This window comes from Ailuropoda melanoleuca, chromosome 4 (assembly GCF_002007445.2).
Source record: "Ailuropoda melanoleuca isolate Jingjing chromosome 4, ASM200744v2, whole genome shotgun sequence".
Lineage (NCBI taxonomy): Eukaryota > Metazoa > Chordata > Mammalia > Carnivora > Ursidae > Ailuropoda > Ailuropoda melanoleuca.
In genome coordinates, this window is record NC_048221.1 from 82,377,124 (window position 1) to 82,396,190 (window position 19,067).

A 19,067-nucleotide genomic window follows, 5' to 3' on the forward strand; every position below is an offset into this window, starting at 1 on the left:
ATTTCAGATGTGAAATAGAATAGGTAATTTTGAGATGTAAGAGGGGGGAAAAACCTCCAACACATGAGACAGATTTTTTTTTTTAAGAATAACTGCGTGTTGCATCCATCAGAAAACAGAAACTGCAGACTTTTTACAGCTCAGGTAAGGTCAGACTGTAGTTTTGAAAAATACATCTTCATGCTTATTCTAATAAGCATCGTGTTTGAAAAGTAAGCTCGTACCTTTTAAAAGTTGCATTATTTTGTCTAGACTGTAGCGGTAACGCGACATTACTGGCAAAAACAAGGTAGGGAAGTTGAAAAACAAAAAAGTGCTATACAATAAAAGAATAAGAAGCACAGATTTATATCAACATGTAGTAGCATCTATGAGGTTACATATAAGTTTTTAACAGACACGAGGGATGTTTTTGGACATTAACATGCTGCTTACACATTGCATGCTTTATTCCTCTTTTGGCATATAGTGATTTTCATTAGTCAGGAAGTGTTTAATTTCTCACGAAGATTTTCACAGACTAGTATCTTGTTGATAGGATAGGGAAATATTAACCTTATTCAAATAAGATAAATGCTGGCTTTTTTTTTTTTTTTAAAAAGCCTTCAAAGTTTCTGAATATGTCTATGTTCTCACTGGAGTTTTCAAAGTATTTTCTAAATTTCCATTTAAAAAAGTCATGAATAGTGACTGTCTCTCTCCAGAGTATAATTTCCATCAGTCTCTGATAATGAGAGCTTAACAGACACATTTCTTGATACAACAAGGTGTGTTAATTAAAAGGATTAATTGTATAAAATAGTGTAAGTTATGATAAGATATGAGATTGTATGACAAAAATTTAAGTTCTTAAAAAGCAAATCCCATTTGAGGGGTTGAATATACATCTCTAATGTATAATCAGTCTGCAAAGCAGAGGTAAAGTAGTAATGTGATTTAATGGGTGGTCACATCCCACTGGGAGTGGCATTTGTTCACATTGTGTCTTGCTTCTCTCTCTCAGCTCCGTAACCCCTTGCACCCCTTCTCCAGCTGACAGTTTTCCTGTCCATCACATCAAGTGCTGAGAAATGCTTCCATTTGCACCAGTCTGGCTGCTTGGTGCTTAGGATTCTTGGTTGCTTGGGGAGCAGGAAGGCAGCAGATTTGACTCTTGATGGGAGAGAAGTCCTTTACTTTTTCCGTCAACAATGAGCATATCACTCAGTCTTGCATAAACTGAAAGAACCAGGTTAGGGTGTTAGCCCCCTAATCAACCAGTTTGCTTTTGGTACAAAAATGAATAAATCATTTTCTTTCCAAACCACCTCTTCTACCTGTTTCCTTTATTCACTGAATACTCATTTACTAGCCAGCCACACCATTTTTAGAGTTGTCATTGGTCCTCTTCCCCAAGAACCATGGTTCTTCTTTGTCTCCCTTCTTTTGTTCACCAGTGCCCTGGTCTGCCCTCCCATCGCCCTTGCCTGGACTATTGTCACAGTCTCCTGAGTGGATTCCCTGCTTCTGCTTCCTCCTTATGGTGCTGCCAGTACTGATAATACTATTCTTTGCCAAAAATCTTCGGTGACTTGCCTTTACATACAGAAATTGTATCCCAGCTTCTTAACATGTTTTTAGAAGCTTTCTATAAACTGATGCTAACCAGTTTTTCTGGCTTGTGTTGTATTTCCAATAACCTCTGCACTCCCAACCTACACCGACCTGTGCTCTGGTTCTCCCTCTTGGGTTACTTCTTTTTCTCTGTCCTCATTTGTGGAAATCTTGGATATTTGTCAAGGCCCAACTCAAATGTTTCTTTCTCTGAGCCTCCCACTTAGAAATAAACTCCCTTGCTCTAAAATATTACTGAATTTAAATCTGCTCTACTTTTTTCAAAGGAAATGTTATCTTTGGACGTGTAAATGGGTGTATATCATCTCTCGTTTCTCTATGTGAAATATACGGAGAAAACTCAGCCTCTGATCAGACTGATTGAGGTTCACTTTCAACTTTGCCCCTTGCTATAAGTTTGATTTGCCCAGAGTACCTAACTTTACTCATCCTATTTTCTCATCCTCAATATATTTTAAAATAATCTCCTTTTAGGGTCACGAGTGTTAAACGATTTGACTTCTGTAAAGCATGTAATGTTTTCACTTGGCAAGCATTCAACAAATGTGCATTCATTTTTCTTTTTCTTTGTTTTTTGTAAATATGCAGTTTTTGATAGTTTATCATGCTTGGCACTCAGGTGGCTATTGAAAAGAATTTACTTCAGTTTTTCCAATTATTTCCACCAAGTCAAATCAATAAAAATTTATTTAAGCCTGTGCCGAAGGCCTTAAGAGGAGGTACTGTCACAGATACAAAAATGTGTACAACATTATCCTGGCCACGTGCCCCTCAGAGCTTACAGCCTATAAATATGGAGCAGGGCTTAAAAGAAAAGCTAGGGCCGCCTGGGTGGCTCAGTCAGTTGAGCATTCAATCTTGATTTCGACTCAGGTCATGATCTCAAGTTTGTGAGATCAAGTCCCGCATCGGGCTCTGTGCTGGGCATGGAACCTGCTTAAGATTCTCCCTTTCTCCCTCTCCCTTTAGTCCCTCCTCCCCAAAAAAGAAAACTAAATAACTATATACATTTTTAAATAGTAAATCCATGTGGACATAAATGAAAACCCAGTAAGTTGCTTTGTGGTTAAAGGAAGGTACATACCAGAATAGGATTCAGGGGTGAGTGGTGAACCCAGAAATTGTGAATTGTGAATCCAGGGCTGTGGTAGAAGGCAGAGAAGAGCACTTTGGGCATCCATAGAGGGGTGCTGGATTGAAGGTGAAGGCCCTTCCCATGCAATTCACTGCAAAGAGGACTTATCACAGGGTGTTCTGTAATCATTAGTTCTCCCCATCCATTTGGAAAAATAAAGCAGTGTAAGAACCTTCCCACATTAGGAAACAAAGGTGATGGGAAGTAAAGGTTTAACTAAGTGCAGAACTTGAGAATGTGGCATATATGGGTGTAGATCTAGTTAGGTAAAAGGGGAAGAATGTTTGAGACAGTCCTGTTCAGTATAGGAAAGTTGTGTTCTTTATGGACAGCAAAGTCTGATTTGTTTTCATCTTTATTTGTTCAGTGCTTTTAACGAAGGCTATGACTTACTGACCACCTGTGCCAAATCCAGTTCTCAGAGGGCCCATACTGAGATGGAATTAGGAGTGCAAGGCCTTAATGGGGGAAGCAAGTATATTACCTGTGAAAGAGAAAAAGCAAGACTGGACAAGGAAAGCTTTGAGAGTGGGTTGTTATGACCCCTGTGACTAGAGAGGAGATAGGAAGGATTTGTGCCAGGAAAGCTTAGACTGTGATACAGTTCTGACACAGAGCATCAGAGCAGAGAGTACCCTTTAGAAGGGCCCCTTGGGGAGCAGTGGCCACACAGTACCGCCACCATGATCATTGTTTGGCAGGTGCAGCCTAGGAAGAGCATGGCCTTGGCTCATATGCCATAGCAGTTCCCCATGGCCCTTGTCACTTGAGGTCATCGGCTTACTGCCCTCTTCATAGGTGAAAGGTCGGTTCTGTCTAGATGGAATTGGACCTCAGTGGCTGCCACACTACCTCTTCAGTAGCAAAATATTAAATGTTTGTGTAAACCTTAGTTCAGATTAGGTGGGGTTTTTTTGGAGTGGGGAAGTTGGGGAGCCTGAGAAACTCACTAAAACAATAAAACTGAGTAGAAGCTGGGCTTAGCATTGGGTGACTTGCATTATTTGGGTGTAACACATTATTTTTTATCTGTTTAATGTGAATAATGGCACATCTTCCCTACCCACCTCATGAATTTGGAATAAAACATAATATCTAAGAAAGGTGAGAAGAAAATGAGTTCCATGTGGAAATGTGAGAAGTAGTGCAGTGTAATAGAAAGGTCTTTGGAATTAGAGTAAAGGGAGGCAGGCAGAGCTCTTCTTTTACTCATGGAGAAAGGAAACGATAACTAAATTCAGAAAAGTCACATTTAAAAAATCATTTAAAATGCATTAGGGAGGGACACCTGGGTGGCCCATTTGGTTAAGTATCTGCTTTTGGCTCAGGTCATGATCTCAGGATCCTAGGATGGAGCCTGTCAGGCTCCCTGCTCAGTGGGGAGTCTGCTTCTCTCCCACTGCCCCTCACCCCTGCTCATGCCCTCTCTCTCTCTCAGATAAATAAAATCTTTTTAAAAAAATTAAAATGCATTAGAGAGCTAGATATTTACATTTTTCTATGCCTAGTATGATTACAATGCAAATAATCACTTCCTGCTTCGTCTTGGTACTCTTGAGTTTCCCACACAGACTTGTCTAACACTAGGGATATTATATATATTTATACTTAAAGTAAAAAATATTAACTAGTTATTTTTTATTTCAAAGAAAAAAGAGAGATAATATTTAAAAAGTTAACTAGAAAGCAAGTTTTATTTTAGGTTAGGGGTTGGCAAACTTTTTCTGTAAAGAGCCAGATAGTAAATATTTTAGGCTTTTATGAGCTCTGTGGGCCACATATGGGTCTCTGCTGCATATTCTTTTTTTTCTTTCTTTTCTCTTTTTTTTTTATAATCCTATAAAAATGTAAAAATCATTCTTAGCTCAAGGACACACAAAAATAGGACCTAGACTGCAAACCTTATTGTTAGGATTAAGTTCTGCTTAAACTTATTTTTGACTTCAACAAAATTTCAGAAATGGATAGAACCCCAAATTCTATACAATATTAAAAAAGAGAGAATGGATTTTGATGTTATATTGGCATGGAATTGAATCTTGCTTCCATCCTTTACTAGTGCTGACCTGGACAAGCTGCTTAATTACTGGGGAGCTTGACTTCTTCATATGTAAAACGAGACCAATGCTACCTGGCTGGAAGGTTGCCTGGATTTAATGACATAATTTGTGAAAGGTACTTTGCCCAGTGATTATCACATAGGTAGAACCTCAATGAATTTTCTTCCTTTCCTGCTTTCCTTATCTTGTTTGACAATATTTCCCAGTCTTTTTTTTTCTTTCTTTGAATTGTTCTTACAGAATTCTAGACTGTTTTTCTACTGCAGTACTTCATAGAAACTCTCACTTTGATGTAATTTGTATCAAATTAATTTATCAACATTTTGATTACAAAATATTGACTTTGCTTATACCAAAATCTCTACTTACCAAATGTATTCACTCCTAAATCTCTTCATTAATGCATCAAGACCTATAATATTGATAGACGCTAGTGGTAAAACTTAAGAGGATTTTAGAGAATTTATCCAGTTCTCATAGAATATAAATATTTTAAGCCATATGCTGCATTAGTAGGTAAAAAACAAACTAAAAAAACGGGGGGGAGCGTTATATTGGGTGGTGGGGATAGATATTTGTTTGTTCTACCACTTTGTTCAATAGCATTCCATGATTATTTGAATCCTCCCCACAACTCTCTCTTAAGACCAATGACTATACACCCAATATTGGAGCACCAAATATATAAAGCATATATTAACAGATTAAAGACTCTACCTACAGACAACAAAACAATAATATGGGAGCTCCAGTACCCCATTTTCAACAACGGATAGATCATCCAGATGAAAATCAATGAGGAAACATTGGGCTTAAACTACGTGTTAGACCAGATGGGACTAAGACATATATAAGTCATTCCATCCAACCACAGCAGAATACACATTCTTCTCAAGCACACATGGTACATTCTCTAGAATAGATCATATGTTAGACCACAGAACAAGTACAGTACTGAACAAATATAGTACTAGAAGTCCTACCCAGAGCAATTAGGCAAGAAAAATAAAGTCATCCACATTGGAAAGGAAGAAGTAAAATTGTCTCTGTGGATGACATGATATTATATGTAGAGAACCCTAGACTCCACCAAAAAATTATTAGAACTAATAAATGAATTCAGTAAAGTTGCAGGATACGAAATCAGTATACAAAGATCAGTTGCATTTCTATACACTAACAATGAGCTATGGGAAAGAGAAATTAAAATAATCCCATTTATAATAGCATCAAAAAGAATAAAATATTCAGGAATAAATTTAACGAAGAACATGAAAGTCCTATGTACTGAAAACCATAAAACACCGATGAAAAAAATTGAAGAAGACACAGATAAATGGAAATTCCATGCTGATGGGTTGGAGGAATTAAAATCATAAAAAATGTCCATACTATCCAGAGCAGTCAACATACTCAGTCCTTATCAAATTTCCAGTGGCCTTTTTCATAGAAGTAGAAAAACAATTCTAAAAATTGTTTGGAACCACAGAAGTTCCTGAATTGCCATAGCAATCCTAAGAAGGAAGAAGAGTGTTGGAGACCTCACATCTCCTGATCTCAAGCTGGTTACAAAGTTCCAGTAATCAAAACAATATGATATTAGCATAAGAAGAGACACATAGATCAATGCAACGGAATAGAGACTCCAGAAACAAACTAATGCATATACGGTCAATTAATCTTTGACAAGGAGCGAAGAATATATATAAGGAAAGGATAACCCCTTAAATGGTGTTGGGAAAACTGGACAGCTAATGGAAAAGAATGAAACTGGGCCCATATCTTATACCATACACAGAAATTAACTCCAAGTGGATTAAAGGCTTAAACATAAGATTTGAAACCATAAAACTTCTCGAAGAAAACAGGGAAAAGCTCCTTGACATTGGTCTTGGCAGTGATCTTTGGATTTGACACCAAAAGCAAAGGCAACTAAAGCAAAAATCTACAAGTGGGAATACATCAAACTAAAAAGCTTCTGCATAGTAAAGGAAACCATCAACAAAATGAATAGGCAATTATGGAGCGGGAGAAAACATTTCTAAACCACATATCCAATGAGGATATATCCAAAATATGCAAAGAACTCATACAACTCAATAATAAAAACAAACCAAAACAACTCAATTAAAAGATGGGCAAAGGACCTGTATAGACTTTTTTCCAAAGGAAACATCCAAATGGCCTACAGGTATGTAAAAAGGTATTCATCATCACTAAATCATCAGAGAAATGCAAATCAAAACCGCAAGGTGTTATCAACTCACACCAGTTAGGCTATTATCAAAAAGACGAGATAACAAGTGTTGGTGAGGATGTGGAGAAAGGGGAACGCTGGTGCACTGTTGGTGGGAATGCAAACTGGTGCAGCCACTGTGAGCAACAGTATGGAGGTTCCTCAAGAAATTAAAAATAGAACTACCGTTTGATCCAACAATCCACTTCTGGGTATATATCCAAAGGAAATGAAATCATTATCTCAAAGAGGTATCTTTACCCACATGTCCACTGCAGTACTATTCAAATGAATTACTGTATTCTGAGTCAAATGGTTAGCATATGTTTTCTTTACTATATTACTAGCTTCTTGTCTTCAGCTTGACTGAACTTTAGACAGTTTTCTTCTGGATTATAGGCCCCTGTCAACCGTTGTTTTGTTTTGTTTTGTTTTGTTTTAGAGCATTTACCTTAGAAAACTTGAAATTGTAAGTTCTTTCTCTGTGCATTTGAGATGTAAATCTTTTCTCAGCCTCTTGCCAGTTTTGCAACCCAGGAATGTCTTTTTCAAGGACCTGGGATCCATCCCTTTAAAAGTAGTCATGAAGAGAGATTGTGCCCCTATCCCCTTGACTCTGAGGGAGGGTCGTTGGAGCCTGCACACCAGTTAACAACATGGACGACCTAGTCACACTGACCAACCTTCCCTTAACCTCCTCCAGTTATTTCACTAGCTCACCCCCTGCACTTAAAAACTCTCCCATGTTTTGTTTCAGCGGAGTTGAGTTCAAACTCCTCACCTAATTGCAGCAGTCTCTCTCTCTAGCTTTGAATAAAGTCTTTCTTGTCTGTGTAACTTGTCCAGTGCAATTTCCCTTTGACAGTGATTCGGAGTGAAGTCTCCAGTGTCAGCCTCTGGCTCCATTTTACTGCACAAATCACATACTCTCACTAGGCTTCAGTTTATACTTGAGTCAAATGGAGATAATGGTACCTACCTATGGGGTTTCTGCGAGGGTCAGTGAATATAAAGTTCTTAGCGTGCTCTCTGGTGCATACATATTAAGCACTCCATAAATTTTAGGTCTCTTTTTTTTTTTTTTTTTTTTTTTTTTTTTTTTTTACTAATGACTACATGAAAAACTTGATAGGTCTTTTTTTTAATTTTTAAAATTTTTTTTAATTTAAATTCAATTTAGTTAACATAGTATTATGAGTTTCAGGGGTAGAATTTAGTGATTCATCAGTTGCATATAACACCCAGTGCTCATTACTTCAAGTGCCCTCCTTAATGCCCATCACCCAGTTACCCCATCCCCCCAACAACCCCCCCCTTCCAGCAGCCCTCAGTTTGTTCCCTATAGTTAAGAGTCTCTTATGGTTTGCCTATAGGTCTTTTTTTTTAAGTAGTAAATTACTCTAGCATATTTAAAATGTTTCCTTTTGCTGAATTACCAGTATGTACATTTTCAGGATATCTACTTTGCAAAGTGAAGTCTATTTAGTTCTTAAACTAAATAAAGTGCGTCATAAATAGTGAAAGCAAGCAACCAGTTACACGTCTGATCCTGGAGTCTACTTATTTAGGGCAGAGGGATCGGTTACTTCTGAGGCCATGTTGAGAAATGGTGTCTGTGGGCGAGAGAGAGAAAACTGAAATATCATGTTTCCAGACACCCTAGCAAGCTATATTCTCCATCACATGAAGAAAACTCTGTACTGTTTATATTTTGAAGGTCACATTATCTCCTTCTTAGGCTNGCAAGCTATATTCTCCATCACATGAAGAAAACTCTGTACTGTTTATATTTTGAAGGTCACATTATCTCCTTCTTAGGCTATCATAAAACCAAAAAGTTAGACTAAAATTTAATACTAAATTTTCTTTTAATAGATGTTCTACTTTAAAGCACAGGTTGTAGTACAATGCTCTCGTCTCNTTATCATAAAACCAAAAAGTTAGACTAAAATTTAATACTAAATTTTCTTTTAATAGATGTTCTACTTTAAAGCACAGGTTGTAGTACAATGCTCTCGTCTCGAAGCTGCATCATGAAATGTTGCCTCAGTCCCCGGTTTTAAAGAAATACATGTGAAACAACACATTTAAAAATTGTAAACTGCTTTCTTTTTGGAGGGAGCATGGTAATGTATTTGGGAACTACTCTATTCTGGCTACACATGAGGATGACTGTCGTATCAGTTCCCTATTCAGGGCATGCTATGTCTGTAAAATTACTTCTCCCCCCCTCTTTCTCTCTCCAAAAGTAGTCTGAGAAAAATTCACTTGAATTGCCATCTGACTTTTAACAACCTATATTCTGTTTGGAGACCCTGCTTGCAATTCTGACAGACTTACAAAGATAACAGTGATGATATGGATCGGTCTGAAAGGCCAAAAGTACTGCATTGATGTTCCATTCTTAAATACAGGCAACATGGTGGGGGTTTTTTGGTTGTTTTTTTTTTTTAAGAGTCATTACCTCTTATAGTCTGTTCACTATTTTTTTTTACTTCCTGTTAATGGAGTTTCCTATAACATTAGGTTTATATTTTTAGGTTGTTTGCTCTCCTCTCCCCTCCCTGTTTGAAACACGTTTATGTTTAAGGGAGGGGTTACAAGAAAGGGCAGACCTCATAAGCTGTATGAATACAGATTAAAAAAAAAAAAAGCCTATTGTAGTTTATGATGTCTAGATGCCCACCTGGAGGGAAGGGAATTTAGGAGTACATTAAAAAGGACTAAAATCTAAGTCAACTCAGAAACAAGATCTGCCCATGATGAAGTAAGGATTTAAGCTGGAAAGTTAGTTGTTACGGCCCCCAGTTGTATATATTTTATCCTGAGGTACCATTTGGTTTAATAAAATGTAGATCTGAGGCTGTTCTTAACCTATCAGTTTCTTAAGACTTAATTATAAAGGTTATATTTTCAGAGGACAAAAGCATTACTCATTTCTCTGTTCATGTCTTCCAGGTTTATCTTGCAGATTATGGACTTTGCTACAGATATTGTCCCAATGGGAACCACAAACAGTATCAGGAAAATCCTAGAAAAGGCCATAATGGGACAATAGAGTTTACCAGCGTGGATGCCCACAAGGGAGTAGGTTGGTTTCTTTTTTTCTTTTTTCTTAATTTTATTTCAGAAGAATGATTAAAGAATAATAAGGCCCATGAAATGACCTTTGCATAGTCAGTTTCAAGAGTAAGAACGTTGACAAGATTTTTATCAAAAGTAGTGAATTCCTGTATGCCAATGAATATTTCTTCTACCAGGGGGAGGAGACAGAGATTGTGACAAGTGAGAAGGTGTGCAACAGGGTGTCAAGTAAGCAAAACTTGATGTTGATTTGGGTCAGGAAATCACTAGTTTGTATAGGTTAAACTTGGAAGTCAGCAAGTGAATTTGTACGCTGTCGCTAATATTATAGATTTGGTATAAGTGCACATGGGAAGAATTATTCCTGTTTTTCACCAGGCCCTTATCAGAGTTTTAGAAGATACCATCTCTCGACAATAAGGAAATCTTTTCTGAAACTATAAAGTGTTAACTTGTGGAAATCTCTCCTAGTCGCCTTTCATATATCTTACTTATTTAAACTCACTTTGATGGTATTGGAAACACATTTGCAGGTAAATTACATACATAGTCCTTTTATTGGATATTGATTGTACTGCCTTGCATTCCAAGGCAGACTTAATTCAACAATTCCCTAATTAGTTTAAGTCATAACCTATGTCTTGTATTCATTTACCATTAATTAAACCTTAGCTGTTTATTACACTGCGGTCCAAATCCAATAGCCAACCCAGAAAGCCATGGAAAAGGAAGTAGGAGGTCAATATTGAAAATATATGGTGCAGAGTCCCACTGATGGTTGCTTTGTTCACAATCAATATCGTCAATGCAACTGTACTTTCTTAGTTGCTCTGTCAGCAAGACAAAAAGTCAATTCTAATGTTATGCTAGTAAAAAATAATGGTGATTATTGAAAAAGTTTGCCTTTCAAAATTATATTCTTTGTAAACTTTATTTATAAAAATATTTTCAAATATGCTAAACCATAAAAATAGTTTAAAAACAGCTTTGAAAGGACCTCATGTCACTAAAAGGCAATTAGAGATCTGCACTTGTTAATGGCTGTTGAACTGTTACCTTAAACTGATACTTTTCTGGCGAGTTTTAGTTGGTGCAAACAACTGTGTATTATTGCCTTTTCTATTAAAAGGACAATTGACCATGTAATGTAGGGGGTCTTGATCATTTTCCAGAGCAATTAAAACCCACACTAGTGTAAGGTAGGCCAGTGAAAAAGTAAAACAAGTGTGTCAGTTGTATACCTTCCTTCCAGAAAAAATCATAGGTTAAATTTTCTGAAATGGAAATTACGTTTTATATTCCTATCAGAGTAACAGAAACCACTACGTTTTTTTTTCAATAATAGGATAGTTAGAAAAATAATGATCACTAAGAAATTTAGTAATATTGTGTAATTTTTCACCATTTACATTGTTAATGAGTCAGTGAGCATTTAAAGATATAAATGAGACATGGTTTTAATTAAGAAATGTAAGAGTCAGATGCTAGGTTCTTTCACTCCAAATGAATTTTGTTCCTCATTTTTGCCAGATTTATTAGTATAGAAGAATTTGCACAAACCTGGAAGTATTTTTTTCATAGCGGTATAACAAAATTCATCACACAAGATTCTTAAGCATTGGTCCAGCTATATTAATGATATTAACTTAAGGTTGGATCACTTCTATAACTGATGGCTCTCATACTGATGCTGTCTGATTTTGGCTATTAAAAGTGCTAGAAACAACTGTAATTGTAGAATGGGAAGTAGAGTTGTTACATGTTAGTTGGGTTAGTGTTCAGACGATGGTAATTCTGAATGTCCTCTACAATCATTCCATTGTTTAGGGCAGTGTTTTCATTGTGCTATCTTCATGAACGATTTAAACAATCTTTCATTCTGTAATCCATTTGTTTTTCCTCCCTAAATAGTAACACATGTTGATGAGTTGGGTAGATTTCACCATGCTAGGTCTCTGGGGAGAAGAATGAACTGAGAATGATGGTAGAAAGATGATATTACTTCCCTGGGAGGGCTATTCAGGGAAGTGCCTATATTACATATTTTTGGTATTTGCTAGAAAGTTATATACTGGAGTGAATAATTCATTTTTATCATAGGTTTCACAGGATTCTTATAAAAAGTAGATTCCCTTAATGCATCTAAAATAGAATTTACACTAAACTTCTAGGTATATCTATGTCTGCACAGATATACATAGATATAGATATCTATGTAGGTGTACATACATATACAGTTAACCCTTGAACAACATGAGGGTTAGGGGTGCTGATGCCCCATGCAGTCAAAAATCCATGTATAACTTTTGACTCCCCCAAAACTTAACCACTGATAACCAACTGATAACCAGAGCCTTACCAGATAACATAGTTGATTAACACATAATTTTTTTAAAAGATTTTATTTATTCATTTGACAGAGAGCGAACACAAGCAGGGGGAGTGGCAGGCAGAGGGAGAGGGACAAGCAGGCTCCCCCCTGAGCAGGGAGCCCAGTGCAGAGCTCAGTCCCAGGACCCTGGGATCATGACCTGAGCCGAAGGCAGACGCTTAACCGACTGAGCCACCCAGATGCCCAACACATATTTTTTTTATGTTATATGTATAACATACTGTATTTTTACAATAAAGTAAGCTAGAGAAAGAAAATGTTACTAAGAAAATCTTAAGGAAGAGAAAATACATTTACAGTACTGCACTGTAAAAAAAAAATCTGCATATAAGTGGTCCCATGCAGTTCAAATCCATGTTGTTCAAGGGTCCACTGTATACACATAATACATACGTGCATGCATATATGCACACATACATACATACATATATATATATATTTGCTGAAATTTTAATATACAGTTTCAGTCTGGTATATAAAGTGAAGGGTTTGATATCTTCAAATGTTTGAATACCATTCATTCCTAACGTTTTACATTTAATTTTCCAAAATTAAACATTTTACTTTAGGAATTTATTAGAAATGAAATAATCATTTAGTCATATCTAGAAACCAGAATAAACAGGGCCATAAATCCTGTAGTTAAATATAGAAGGTCAGATGCATAAATATTCATGTGTTTACTTTCAGTACAGTCACTATGTAGTTTAATCTCAGAAAAATCTTTTCTGTACCAGTCCAGCTATGAGATCAAATAAATACTGAGAAAGATAATGCAAAGGAAAACATAAAGAGCAAAACAAGTTATCTCTAGGAAATAGAACCTCCAGTCGTCAAAGCATTTGCTGTATGTCAGATATGTCAGGCCCAGGGAAATATTCAGGATTCAGTGTAAAACTGACCTATGAAATAGCCACTTAGCAGAGACCGGTAACCCGATCAGACTATCTGGTCTCTCCTACTTGTTGTAGGGGGTACTCAGAAACCAGAGCCAACTCTCATTTTTCTGTGGATTAGTTGGGTTTTTTTAATGAAGGAGTTTGTATAAGGTGCCAGTCAGCAGTTTCACCTAAGCATTTTCTAAAATGTTCAACTTTATGCAAAAGGAAGGCAGCTTGTATTATTACAAGCCAAAAAATATGAATAGAGATACATAGACACAGCTGGATAGGTGAGTGAGCATTCCTGGGGCTGCCATACATCTATGTAGATCTGTATGCGTTTTAAAAATTGCAGTTATTCTTCCAAACTCAATTCTCTTGTATGACCCAAAGGTATTTTCTGAGTGGCTGAAATGCTTCATTTAGTGTAAAATTAGAGTAATATACATTGGGTTTTCCTATCTCTTCTATTACTAATTTTTTCTTCCTCATAAAAACTAACATGTATAAACATTGACATATTTTGGGCTTGTTGCCTGATAATTAAAGAGAATTATATCTGTGTCAAATATACTATTTTAAAATTTTTTACATTCTTAGTAATGTTAAAAAGCAATATTTGGATCAATGTGTGGTATGGATTTCTGTAGATTTTTCTACTCACTGAGGCATGCAGTCAATACCTAATTTCTCTAGAGATATACTGCATTTAACATATTGAGCTTTTTTAAATACTTCAGACCTCTGCATTGAGTGTATAATACCTGTTTTAATTTGACATCATTGATGACCATAAAATATGATATCTAAATTGCATTTTAAATGTCCATTTGTTTGTGTAATATATTCAGTATCAAGGAAAGAGACATACACTTTTTTATTTTTGCCAATTGCTACGGTAGATGAAATCCAAGTCTTGTGTTATTTTTTGCACAGTTCCCTTTCACTCTAATCTAGCACTCCAACTTAAAAAATATATGTGAAATAAACTGAGAGTGTATTTTCATGTTTCTAAACTTGAGGAAATGATACGGTTTACACAATATTTATCTCCTCAAACAATAATTCAAGAAAGGGAACCCATTTTTCAATTACGATATCAAGGTAAACCATCAAGCTTGGATCCTGTTAGTAGTCAGAAAAGCAAACCATTGATTTCTATTTTTAGGTAAATTCACTGCTATAAATAATCTTTGGTCAATGTATAAATAAAATGTAAAGAAGACACTATTCATTTTACATGGCATAACCCAATTTTGACATTTAGCCATGACTTTTAAAGCCTTAATGTAGGTCTTGAACTGTTTGGTTGGGTTAATAAATACACATTGGCTAAATGTAAGTTACCTTTGTGGAATTTAAAAAACAAATGAACAAGCAAAGGGGGAAAAAAAAAACCCAAAACAAACAAAAAACAGAAAGGGAGGCAAACCAAGGAACAGACTCTTAACTCTAGAGAACAAACTAATGGTTACCAGAGGAGAGGTGTGGGGGGGGGCGGGTAAAATAAAAACAAAAATAAACAAAATAAAACAAAACAAAAACACCTTTGCTCTGTTGGATAACTTTACCTGCCTTTTTCTTTTCATTAAAAAAAAAAACTAAGGTTTAAAATTTTAAAGGTACTAAAAAGAGAGACCTGAGTTTAATGTTTTATTTCAAATGTGACATATTGCATTCTGCTTTCCAAATATCCTCTTTGAAATTGTAATAAATCGTGGCCACCATGAAACTTTTCAGCTCTTTATACATCTGAAGTGACAAAAATACAATAACATAGGTTACTAGTTGGGAATGGAAGAGTAAACTCTTAGTGTGTTCTGCAGATAGTCACCATTCACTTCTTCAGGTGAGCGTCTGATTCAGATGTGTTCTCCCTTCTAGGGTCATTTCGGAGCATATAAACTATTATTTGGGGCATTTCAACCCTGTCTGCTTAAGGCAGAAGTTTTCAAGTTCACATTATTATTTCCTACCAAATCCTGTTTTTCCTCATACTTCATGTTACTCTGTATAAAAAATAAAAGTAAACAGAAAACACTTCAGGCAAATAATCAGATATATTTTGGGCTTAACGCTTACACTTTCTTTTACCCCCAGTTCCTGCTGTATTCCATTTGGTGAGTTGGCCTCAGATATTTTTATTCCAGTTTATCTTTAGAATAAGGACCAGTTCTCTAAGTTAGCTTCTCTTGTTCTCCTCCTGGCTAGGAAGGACCATCAAAATACTGTATAAAGTAATGTTTTAACTAGACAGCCTTCTTTATCAGCATGAAATAGGTTTTGTTTTTCTTTTTTTTTTTTTGGTTATTATTTATTTATTTGTCAGAGAGTGAGCGAGCACAGGCATGGGGAGCGAGCGGCAGGCAGAAGGAGAAGCAGGCTCCGCTGTGCAGGAAGCTCAATGGGGGACTCGATCCCAGGACCCCAGGATCATGACCTGAGCTGAAGGCAGATGCTTAACCCACTGAGCCACCCAGGCTCCCCAGAATGAAATAGTTAGAAAGAAACGATTTCATAAAAGGACAGTTGCATGGAAACTTCTGTTAGTGCTGCTCCTTAGACCTCTGGAACTTGCTGCTTGTTTATTCCTTGTCAAACAACCATCTTTGCATCAGTATGTCTTTTGGTGTTTTAAGTTAAAATGCCTGCCTCAAATACTCCATAACTATAGAAATAGTATATGTAATGTGGTTTGAATGGTGTTGAAACTAATGTGAGAGGCAAAATAATTGTTAGATTGAGTATGGGCTTTGGATTCTGAAAGATTTGGATTTCAGAGCAGAGCTCTGTCAATTTTTGCTTTGTGATACCGAACAAGTTGCTTAACTTCTCTGAGCTTCTATTTTCTTATTTATCAACAGGCTTAAATAGTACTTTATATTATGGCTAGAATGATTCAGTGAGATAATATAAAAGCAGTTAAGTTGTCTGGCACAGTAGCAGATCCATAAATCATGTCAGGTGTTTTTATTTTAATTAAGCATTCTAGCATGCACTGTTCCTGGAATCTGCTTTCTAATGAGATAGAATTCAAGTCCCCACCCGAACCTTTTTTTTTTTTTAACTCTTGTTACTCTTGACAGTACTTTATAATTTAGAAAATGTTAAACAATTGAGAACACAACAGGCTTTCAATGAAGAGTCATTTGCATTGCTCCATATTAATAAGCTAAATAAAAACTAGATGCTAAATTATATTTTAAAACTAACAAGGGAGTGTAGAGGGAAAGTATTAATAACTAAACCTTGCCACATGTCTAAGTAGTAGCATCATAAGTAAAAGTTTGATTTTTTAGGAAATCTGTATGAAAACACTACTGTTAATAATTACATTAATTATCAAATTCAACTGAAGAACTTTGTGTATCATAATAAATTATACAGAGACCAAATTCTACAGAAACAAAATAGTTCATAATATATTTCAACTTTCAAATTAAAAAGATTTTTATAGTTAGATATTAATAGTTCTCTTCAAATATAATCAATTCTTATTTTTTATTTTCAGCATTTTATTTAATTTTTTTCAAATGCATAGGAAATAGTAGACTAGTATAATTCATATCCAAAATCCAGTTCCTGGCTTCTATAATTATTACCCTTTTGTCATATCATCTATATTTTGATGATGTATTTTAAAGTCAATTAAAGATATATGATCAATTCATTGTGTTAATTACACATAAACATAGATGCTAATATTGCCATCTTGAATATTTATTTTTAATTTAGCAGGTATTAAGATGACTCTTCTCTGTGTAGTAGATGGAAAGAAGACTTAATTATTGGTAGAGTCTTGGGGTTGAACTTCATCAAAACAATTTGCAGTTTGTTTCTCTGGGAGAGAATTTGAGGGAGAGGTGTCTCTTTAATGGTGGGAAAGAGTGACTATAGGATTTTTTTTTCCTTACATTACATATATTTTAGTGGAAATAGTAGTAAAACATTTACCTAACCATAGTTATCAATGTATATGGGCAATAAAAGAAAATAAAGGTTGAAAAATGTGATAATGTATATTAATTAGGTAAAATCAAACAGTAATAGTGAAGTAAAGTTAACTCTCCAGGAGCTATTTCAAATGAAGACCAGTTTATAAAACATTGGCTTCAGAAATCTAAATGACTTGTCATTACTTATAGCTTCATATCAATTCATCCCTCGGTTAGAGGAGGGGGAAGTGACTGGAAAGGTTTATTCCATTTTAATTCTGATTATTTTTCCTCAGAGGACCTCTTGTGTATAACCTATGTTGTCCAAACAGGTGCCGGAATATGATTTTTTTTTTAATTAGAGGACGTGAATTTTTTTTTTAAGTGGTGGTAATCAGGAACTGTGCCATAATGGAAAGGGGACTTGTGCACACATCTGTACAAATGGAACCATTCCGTTATTAGTGGGAGATTTATTACTGAAGAAATCAGTACCAAACAGTGTGGTAGAGACTGTGTTTTTATTTTAATAGGAGAGCCAAGTCTTGCATTAGGACGTTGTCGAAGCTTGTGAAGAAAGTAAACGGTGCCCATGGGACTGTAGCATTCTGCTAGATTGAAGGGCCTTAAATAATCCAATACTCTAATATCAGTTAAGATAGACTCTGTGTAACAGCTAATCTTGTCTTCTGCTTTTATAATAACTTACGTCTGGTAACCAAAAGTAGTTATGATGTGCTTGCAGCATTCTTCTTAGTAGGTGACTTTTTAAATTAAAAACTAAGTTTACTGAGTGACTTTTCAGAGTTTAGTTAATGAAAGATAATAAAATAGGATACCTGTTTATGACAGGTCTAACAGCCACATACTGCTCTTAGGAGATTTTCTATCCCTCCATAGATGAACATTCAAGTAATGGCAGAGATGTAAATACCGGCCTATTGTTTCATAACATTTTGGAATGTTTATAAAAAATGAGTTTATTTTGTGGGATCTCGTGAATGTTTTAATCGCTATTTCAGTAATATTGTTATATTTTGACTTACATTAGATTTCATTGTCTTATGTTTCCAAATAAGACACTTTAAAAAGCATAAAATTATAATAAAATTAGTCTATAGCATTTAATAGTCTGATATAAATGATATCTACAGTGGCCTAAAAACGTTCTTCTGTATTTTTTGATGAAAAGCCATCCTATTTTAAATTCCAAAAGCCTCTGTGTGGCTTCAAAATCTGTGTCCGACTACCTCTGCACACCATAGCCTCCCTGATACATTTTTCTATTCAGGCTATTTGACCAGAAGTTTAGCTTGGCACTGCTTATATCTAGAAATATTTGTAAAATTTTAGAACCGTGTGCCTAAAACAGGCGGCGTTTTTGATCCTGTATTTCCATTTAATTGAGAAATCGTCAGACAGCCCTGTTTCTCCATCCTGCACACTAGATGGCAGTTTCGTCATATTCTTCCAGCTTCCAGGGCTCCTAGCGGGAGCGGAGCAGGAAAGTCCATCAGTGTTTAGTCTGCGCTCAGAGGGTCTCCGCATGACCAGTGCAGACCCCATGGACTTCCCGGAACATATGTTAGCAATTTAGCCGCAGACATTTATTTCTTTGTTTTACTGCTTGGCTCTTTGAGAAAGTGTTGGTGCCAGGTTATGGGTTGTCTGGATCATGTCAGAGGCCATGGAGATCAAGTTCATGTGACAGGCCAGACGAAGGAAGGATG

The 19,067-nt window shown here is 35.8% G+C and overlaps 1 protein-coding gene across 2 annotated transcripts in view; it reads left to right on the top strand.

The window, feature by feature from the left end:
- Window positions 1-19,067, top strand: part of VRK2 (VRK serine/threonine kinase 2) — a 114,288-nt gene that overhangs the window by 68,027 nt on the left and 27,194 nt on the right. For both annotated transcript variants that reach the window (XR_004624901.1, XM_034659167.1), the window contains exon 8: window positions 10,004-10,136. Coding sequence is in view for 1 of the 2 variants with exons in the window: in XM_034659167.1 (XP_034515058.1) it covers window positions 10,004-10,136 (133 nt within the window). In the remaining variant the exon portion in view is untranslated. The remainder of the gene's footprint in view (window positions 1-10,003; window positions 10,137-19,067) is intronic.